The sequence below is a fragment of the Pinus tabuliformis genome, chromosome 8, assembly GCF_031772625.1.
Source record: "Pinus tabuliformis cultivar Carrire ecotype Pingquan chromosome 8, CPIR1, whole genome shotgun sequence".
Taxonomy (NCBI): Eukaryota; Viridiplantae; Streptophyta; class Pinopsida; order Pinales; family Pinaceae; genus Pinus; species Pinus tabuliformis.
In genome coordinates this window covers 1084330879-1084339733 of record NC_142294.1, presented here as the reverse complement: position 1 = coordinate 1084339733, position 8855 = coordinate 1084330879, and the positions used below count along the sequence as shown (strand labels likewise).

Below are 8855 nucleotides of genomic sequence, written 5' to 3'. Positions count from 1 at the left end.
TCATGATATCATCAAGCATGTCTTCAGCATTTTCTTGTAGCACCTCAAGTGGAAGCTCATCAATTTCGTCATCTGTGAACCACCATAATCCCACATTCTCGTGGGTCCAGTTTTGTATTCTAGTTGTTGTCGAGATAACAAACGTAGATTTGAATGTACAAACACCAAATCTTGTGCCATTTTTGTGCCTAGGCGATTCCTCTTTGTTGAATGGATGAAAGCATATTCACTCCAATTTCTTTCACATGCAGAGGAACTAGTCACCTATAAAATAAAATTAAAATTATGTTAGTCATAGTCAATCAATAAATCTTATAAGATAAATAATCTAAAATGAGCTTTAGAATTAATTGTTTAAACAATAAATCAATACATTAAAGGTATTTGTTGTTAAGAATACCTGTGAAAGCAAACGGATAGCCAAACGATGAAGCAAGGGGGTCCCTGTACCATATTGTATCCAGAAGTCGATGGGTCCAAGTTGTTGTCTGTTGTATGCACAATCTTCATTTGCAAAGTGGTCTTCTGATCTCAAATACTTTCCTAACTCAAACCGTAAAGCAGTGCGATCCTGACAATTGTAACACCTACTTATAAAAATTTTCCAGTTTTTCATAACCTCTACATCTGATGATGGTTTCTTATGAAACCATTTAGGATTGAGTAAAAATGCAATTGAATGAAGAGGGTTATGAAGCATTTTCCACCTTGTCAAACTAAGTTCCCACACTTCATTTCTGGTGTCTTTGTCAATCCTAGAATTTTCATCTTCCATTATGTCATGAATCATCTCTCTCATTTGATCCATGCTCTCAAAGACATCCCCTAAGCATGGTTGATCACTATCAAATATGCGAAGGGTGGAAACAATAGGTGTAATAAGGGTAACAATATCCTCCACTCTCCTCCAAAAATTCTCTGAAGAAAGACCAATAATAATGTCCTCAACTTTTAGGCCATCCCCAGTATGAGAACCCTTCCACCTTTGCCAATCCATTGATACCACCATCTCTCTCAAAGATTGATGCATTTTAATAAGGCGTTGAAGCATAATGAAAGCATATGCAAATCTAGTTTCGGCACATCAAAGAAGCTGAAGTTTTTCATATTTCCTATACATTTCTATGGATGTTGCATGATTAATAATAAAGTGCTGTAGCATCTTTGCTTCAGTTATAGTTTTATCAACCCATGCAATGTTATTAATATTTTTCAGGAACAAATTCAAGCAATGCACAGAGCAAGGAGTCCAAAAAATTGTTGGATATTCATCCTCAATCAACCCACCAGCAAGAATATTGTTTGAGGCACTATCTGTAACAATTTGGACCACGTTTTCTCTACCAACCTCCTCTATTTCCTCTTTGAGGAGACCTGTTAGATATGGACCATGTTTTGTCTTTCCTGTAGTATTATAGGATTTTAAAAACATAACTCCTTTTGGACTAGAAACCAAAATATTGATAAGGGGACGATGGTTAACATCTATCCAACCATCTGAGACAATGGAGACTCCAGATTCCTTCCAACTATCTTTAATGTCTTAAAGTCTAGCATCAACCCAAGCCCTCTCTTCAGATAACACAGTTGTCCTCATCTTTTCATAACTAGGAGGCTTGTAACCTTTAGGAACATTGTTAACTAGATCTCTTACCATTTCTTTCCAATAAGGAGACCTACAAACATTAAAAGATATGCCATTTGCGAAAAAAAATCATCCAATGGATGCATCGAGATTTCCCCTTCCTTTTACATCCCATTAGTTTTGAAGGTGAGAAACAGAAACTTGATGTTGAGAACAAGAGTGTGGACCACCAATTGTCAGTCCACTAGGATTGTTGTTAGCTTGAACTAAACCTTCAACAATATGTCTAAGCTTTTCAAGTTCATTAAATTGCTTAATTAGAGAAGCTTTTTCTGTTTTAGGTACACTGCCACATAAAGCTGATTGTTCTTTTTTCCCCATTCCAAGTAAATGCCATCGAACTCTTCCTACATTCCCTGATTTTTGTTTTTTACAATAAGGGCACAACCAAACCTTTGAACCAGATGATCCACTTGATCCTCCGCTGTAAGATTGAGTGCATTTCACAGCTGCCCATAACCTTGCCTCAAAGGCTTTTTTTGCTTCTTGATATTCTTTGTTTTGGATTTTTTTGGATGCCTCTATGGAAGAATTTTGTTGGGAAAGGGGTGGTCTACTTTGTGACATTGATGAACTTTCTTCCATTGCAATGAGAAACGAGTGGAATAAGAAATAAATGATTCTCCTCTGCAACCAATTTTAATCTGCACAATTTATATTTGAAAATAAGTTACAAAAAATAAAATAAAAAATTGACACTTAATTAGAAAAATATAATTAACTAAAAATTTGAATAGAAAATCAAAGAAAATTTTGGAAAACTTAAACAAAATAAAATTATTTATCTTTTTTCAAATTTTCAAACATCTAAATCACCTTACTTCGATCATAGGAGGGAGAGCGTTATTTTTTTTTTGAAAATGCTTTTTTAATGGATAAATGGATGCAAGTTCTTAAAAACTTTTGAGCTATTTAAATTCAATAGACTATACAATTCAAACTTGTGATTCTAACGAATTCTTTTTTTCTTTTTTCTTTTTTTTGTTGAAAATGCTTTTTTAATGGATAAATAGATACAGGTTCTTAAAAACTCTTGAGCTATTTAAATTGAATAGACCACAGTTTAAACTTGTGATTCTAACAAATTCTTAACAAGTTTTAAACAAAAATAAAAGGAAAATATGTAAAAAAAAATAAAAAAGAGTTACACTACAGGAAAATGAATGGGCCTCAACAATCATAATGTAAGATTGGTGTCATAAAAGAAAAGTATTTCCAGAGTTAACTCCACAAGCCAGAATGCCAACCTCTATTTCTTCTCCACCTGGATAAATGGCAATATTTAAAACAAAAAGTAAATTTGTATGAACAGATATGAAAAGGAGGTCACATTGCTGCGAGGGTTCAAAAGCCACTTGTGCTTTCCTCGATCCAGGGAAACCCCGAAGTAAAAAACAGGAAAAAGAGCAAATCTGTACGAAGAAATTCAATATTTCATAAGGATCGTAGAAATTAGGTCTAACTGTTTTCACATATATGAAAAACTCTCCCAACATGCATGTGACAAAGTGCACTCGTCCATTGTTTCGGAGCTTAAGAAACCCAAAGCTTGAAAAAGATAAGACAATAAAAGGTAGGGTGCTCTCTTTTAAGTGCTAAAACAAGGCGTAGTTTACCGGGCGGGGGGCCAAAAATGACTGGAATTTAGTAATTTTTTTTTCAAAAAATTTGGCAGTAGGATTGTTAGAATTGTGTTTTTGATGGTGGAAATGGATTCAGCACCATCAAAAACCCTTGGGCACCCAAAATCTTGAAGTTTGACAGCTATAACCCGGGTTTACAAAAAATTCTGCCAGATTTTATCAAAATCTTGCCAGAAATTCCATGATTTTCCGGGCAAATTTGAAGCCTGGTTAGACTACAGCCTAAAGGCTTAATCTAACTGTTCTATGTTTTGATCTTTTTAGCTGGAATCAGGTGAGACAATTCTTGGTGAGATTGTACTTTTTGTTGTTTAAATTCTATTTTGAAACCTATAAATAGATTCAGCGTCTTGAAAATAATCCTGAGACACTTGGATTGTGTAGACTACACAATTTAAAGTTATAATTCCAACAGATACCTACCAAATTTTAGGCAAAATTAACTGGAAAATATACCCAAAAAAAAACTAAAATGTAAAACAATTAAACTATGCTTATGTTTGGACATGAAGCTATATAACAGCTACATGTACCGTAGTGGATATATACATGATTTGGACTTTTATTGTTTGGTCAGCAAAAAGAATTTCTTCAGGGGACGTCTTCCTAACTCTGCCATTTTGTCATATCTTCTTTTAATAATAATATTTCAACAGTTTTCTATAATAATCTTATTATCTTATTTATATTTCTACAATGTGTTTTTTTGTTATCCTTTCTTTATTTTGGAAGTTTCTCAGTGCAGTCATTACTCCCATGACGCAGTAGAACACATAATTACTATCACTCAAGCAGATGAACCATAAAGCTTTCAACAATGACTGTGCAAATACCAAGAACATTTGACAGTATTCCATTCCATACATTAATTGGATAACTTGTACATGACAAGAAAACCCATGTACATACTACAAATTAATGTATAACTTGTACATTACAAGAAAACCCATGTAGATGACTTGTCAAGCCAAAAAAGCAGCTAGGTTTAAAGCCAATAGGTTCACTAAAATGAAAATTTCCAAACTCATGGACTTTGCAGAGGTATCTTCGAGAAACATAAACACAATACCCTTCTCTGTAGCTACTATGCCAACAAGAGAAAGTTGAAACGTTTCCCAAAGGTCACAAGCAGTTATTTCAGATAAGAATAGAAAACTCACAGGTAAAGAAGAGTTTAAAGGCTATAAAAAGATGGAGACAACTCCGTACATTATATGTCCATCGTAATGCTCTTTCAAGCTAGAATAGGCTCCAGGTCTGTTAGTAAAAGGCAAGAGACCAGCTAAAGGCAACAGGGGCTGATGGAAGCTTTCATTGGTTCCCTAGGCAAATCCATCAATGATATAAGTGTGAGGCATAGGAACCAGTAGACAATTGTAAAAATAAAAATCACAATCATAGCACTGTACCTAAGTCAAAGGTATAGCTGTAAGTTACTGTACACTGTTTTCCAAAAATAAACTAAAAATTTCAAGAAACTATTCATATCCTGAGTAAAAGAAATGGCAAGCTACAATTTCTCATTTAGAAAAACATTCCAAAAATGTATCAATTAATGACTAAGGATACAAAAAAAATGTTCCAAAAGTTGTTAGGAAAGCTTTCTTGGGATTTGGCTTGTCTGGAGCAGGAAACATGGGCTGCATATATCTTTTTTTGTAACTGCCTAATGTAAGACATTTTGAAAGGGAGATTCAAGATGCTTCATCAAGGGGCTTGAAATTTTTCATGTATGGCCATTTTGAAAGGGAGATTCAAGCCCGAGGGGCTTTTAAACATCATGGTGGGCCTCTTCATATTTGCAGTCAATCTCCATTGTTCATTTCATGAAGCTTCAAGTGCCTAGAAATTCAAACCTATGTTATCACTACAATGTTCTTACTGTTTTCGGATCAAAGGCACGAGTCTCTTTGTTTGTGGAATTTGATACATCTTCGGATCTTCCTCTAAATCAACGGCCTCATATAAAATATCTAGGCTTCCAATAGATTCTGATATCGAGTAGTGATTGTTAAAACTGTGGGCTGGGATTTCTCCATTAAAACACATTGAAGATGCATCAAAAATTCCAACCCGAGGTGAAGGTCTAATGGAAGACCTAGGAACTGTGGAAGAAGCCAAAAAAGAAACACGACAACTAAATTGCTATGTTACAGATTACCTCAATATAAATGAGGATCTTCTAACACTTGCCCAGCGGAAAGAGGAGGAGGTAATTTTGAAGCTTAAGAGTTTTATTTTGAAGGATTATTTTTATTACCATCAATGGTAGAATACATCATGTATTAAGCCCTTTTATACAGTGGAAGGCTTGCAGATGGTACTTTCCAAGAATACAGAGGAGAATATCATTATGGGTGGAACATTGAGAGCTCTTAGAATCGAAATGGCTGATCTCAGACAACAACATCTGATACTTAGGTAGAATTATGATGTTACTCAAATGAAGCTTAGGAATAGTGAGATGGAGATTGCAAAACGTGAAGAGTCGATGGGAAAGTTAACCCGAAAGTTAACAGCCATTGTTGCAAACCAAGATTTGCTTTTTGCAGAAACTGAACACCTGCATAGACAATTGAAAAATGCCAACTACAAAAAGGTTGAAACTGAGGCTGAATTGATACATTCCAAAAATCTGATGAATGATTTGAAAGGGAAAATATGTCATATGCATGATGAAATGTGCAGAGTCGCAGACTAAGGGCTGAAAAGAGTGATATGATCAAGCAGAATATATTGCTTAAGCAAGCAGCAGAAGCTAAAGACCAGGTTATTCTAAACATCCGGAATGAGGCAACTCACTTGTGGCACAGAGTACAGGTTTTAGAAGATGAAGTCATGGAGAAAGAAGGTCAAATTTCTATATTAAAGGGATCATTCTCTGAAGAGTATTGGTATTAACAAAGCATAAGAGCATGGATTCACCATCAGATTGGCCTTTTCTGTCAGGATGTTAGTAGGAAGAGAAGGAGATACTTGTTTTTGAAATTTTGACCGCTTGGCAATGCAAGTTTCAGGTTCAAGCACCCCTCTTGATCCATATGGAACTAAACAGAGAACTGCTCATCCTCTGCAGATTGATTTATAGTCATAGTACAGTGCTTACAACAGGAGAATGACAAGACCGTATAGCAGAGAGTTCAAAATCCGCATACATGATACAACTTGGCAAGCATACAAGGATATTACAGGACTGAACACAGGGATAGCGCATTATGATATGAACAGTTGATCCCAGCAAACCTTACCTACCCAAATCTTGAGAGAATTATGTGGTCTAGACTCTAGAACGAGCATTCATAAAAGAAAACCAGAGATTGAAGTGTGTAGGTAGTACCTTTTGACAATGTTGTTGAAGATGCGGGCGTGAAGCTGCTTGGCTCTGAATTGTGCCTGGCTTGCATGTGAGTAGTGATGGGTTTGCTCTCTTCTTCTGCTTAAATCCTTGAAAAAACATGAGCAACTGGAGTGGCAACTGGTGTTTTTCTTTGGCAACGCTCTCACAATACCCTGCGTTCTCAGCTAGTTATTTCTTCAGCTGCTCGCTCACAAATACTCTGGACTCTGGAGTTCTTATGTTTAATTTCCAGAAACTAACAGTCCAGCTCAGAAACTAACAGTCCAGCGCAGCAGACTAACAGTGAACTGCCAATTAAACTCTCTGTATGTGTAATCAATTGCTAATTAAACTTGATTTAACCCACGTTTGAAAAAATTAAATTTAATCTGAGTCTGAAAAAATAAATTTAACTGCAAGTCTATCCGGAAACGGCCAGAAGAAACTGCAAGTCTATCCGGAAACGGCCAGAAGAAACTGTTTCGTTTCGCGGGAAACCGTTTCTTGCCAGTGAAAACGAAAACGGCCGTTGCAGACGGCGTTTCTAGTATGGTCGGGTTTCTCTCGAAGGTTTCTGCCAGAAACGGGGGACATCGTCCCGTTTCTGGTAACTAGGCCCACAACATACACCAAATAGGGTGTCAGATCACACTCATACCCTACTCAACTTGATTTCTCTCGAATCAGCTTCTCAAGAACTTTAATAATCTTATGGACAAACAAAAACTAAAATAATACAAATATACTCTTTCTTATTTCCCTCAACCTAGGAGGCGCTGAGGTCTAGGCCCTTAAAATAATACAAATATACTCTTTCTTATTTCCCTCAACCTAGGAGGCACTGAGGTCTAGGCCCTTACAGGGTCTGATACTATGTTAAATTTCCATAAGGAAATCTATATTCACATTAATCAAATAATGTTACAAATAAATATATGAAGTCTTGTCTCACGATAGGGAAACTATCTTGGACGCACTATCACTTGGTTGAGAGAATATCTCAACCACACTCCAATTTAGGAAACAACTCCTAACTAATAGGAACAGACTCCTTTACATAGAAAGAATCACAACTAAGACAAGTAAGAATTACATTTTCCAATAGAATGTAGTATAATCGCCACTATATCATCCACCAAATAGTCACTGAAGGCATGATGCCTTCATTCATATGTTGTAACCCATATCCCAATCAGAATGCACCCTGGGTTGTCCAATAACCAAACCATGGTTCCCATCGAACCATGTCGGGCGATGTGAAGTAATAGGTGGTTGTGAAATACAACAAAAATGTAGCAATGCAAAATCATATCCTTAATATGAGCAGTGATCCATTAGAAGCAATGAGGTGGAATGTCTTTCTTCAATTCTTTTAATGTCAATGGTGGCTTTCGACGAAGAACTCGCTCCAGTATAAATTTCTCACCAGGCAAGGTCATCCTCTCACCATGCCACTTTGTAATTAGCATATTATATTGAAAGAAATGGATTGAAATGGTGAACCAAAGAAACTAAAAATGAATGAAAAGAGAGAAATGAAACTAAAAGACATTTATATTAGATATTTTAAAGTTTCTACAAAAATAAAATAAATAAGATTTTCTAAATTTTCTAAAAATATAAAATACATAAGATTATAGTTTAAAATAAATCTCAACACTCAACTATCCATCCACTTTTTTTTTTAAATAAAATTCAAATTACAAGAATGCTTAGAGATGAATTAGAGACTGATTTCCATATAGGAACACCTATCGGAGCATTAAATCAAACATATCATAAGTAACTCATCATCGTGATTAGTCGCTAATTGCATTTGGAGAAATGGTCAGCATGCAGAATGCCACCATAACTGAACTCTTTGGTGAGCGATGAACCACTGGAGATGAGCTGGGATTGTTTTACCAGTTTCCATGGTGGGATATATTGACCAAGTTTGAGCTCGTATGGCCTTATGTGGTTCTTATATGCTTGGAATGTATCTGTCTTATGTGTGGATTTATGTTGTTTTGACTCACCCTTTACTTTTGCTCTGTCTCTTGGCCTTGTCATCCAGGTATGCATCTTATGTTCTGTATCATCATTATATGGTTGGAATTGTTTCATATTTTGATGTTATTTGTCATAGCCATTTTCATCCTATATCGTATATACGCAGCTCATTGTACTCCTCCACCTAGGCACTCTAATGCATACAAGATCTGAATCTTTCATAAGTTACTGTCTGCCA

The 8855-nt window shown here is 35.7% G+C and overlaps 1 protein-coding gene across 1 annotated transcript; it reads right to left on the bottom strand.

The window, feature by feature from the left end:
• On the bottom strand, window positions 1-997 carry LOC149239099 (uncharacterized). Its single transcript, XM_089369753.1, has 3 exons — window positions 731-997; window positions 401-571; window positions 1-264 (listed from the first exon to the last, which is right to left on the bottom strand). The coding sequence occupies exons 1-3, from the start codon at window positions 995-997 to the stop codon at window positions 1-3; spliced, it is 702 nt and encodes a 233-aa protein (XP_089225879.1).
• Between the last annotated feature and the right edge of the window lie 7858 nt (window positions 998-8855).

Bases quoted from the DNA above. Each gene is read 5' to 3' on its own strand.
- LOC149239099 (XM_089369753.1), bottom strand. From the start codon at position 997: ATGGATTGGCAAAGGTGGAAGGGTTCTCATACTGGGGATGGCCTAAAA. The intron at 572-730 runs GTGTGGGAACTT...TACAATTGTCAG, and splicing joins ACAAAGACACCAGAAATGAA to GATCGCACTGCTTTACGGTT. The intron at 265-400 runs GTATTCTTAACA...TTTATTTTATAG, and splicing joins CTATCCGTTTGCTTTCACAG to GTGACTAGTTCCTCTGCATG.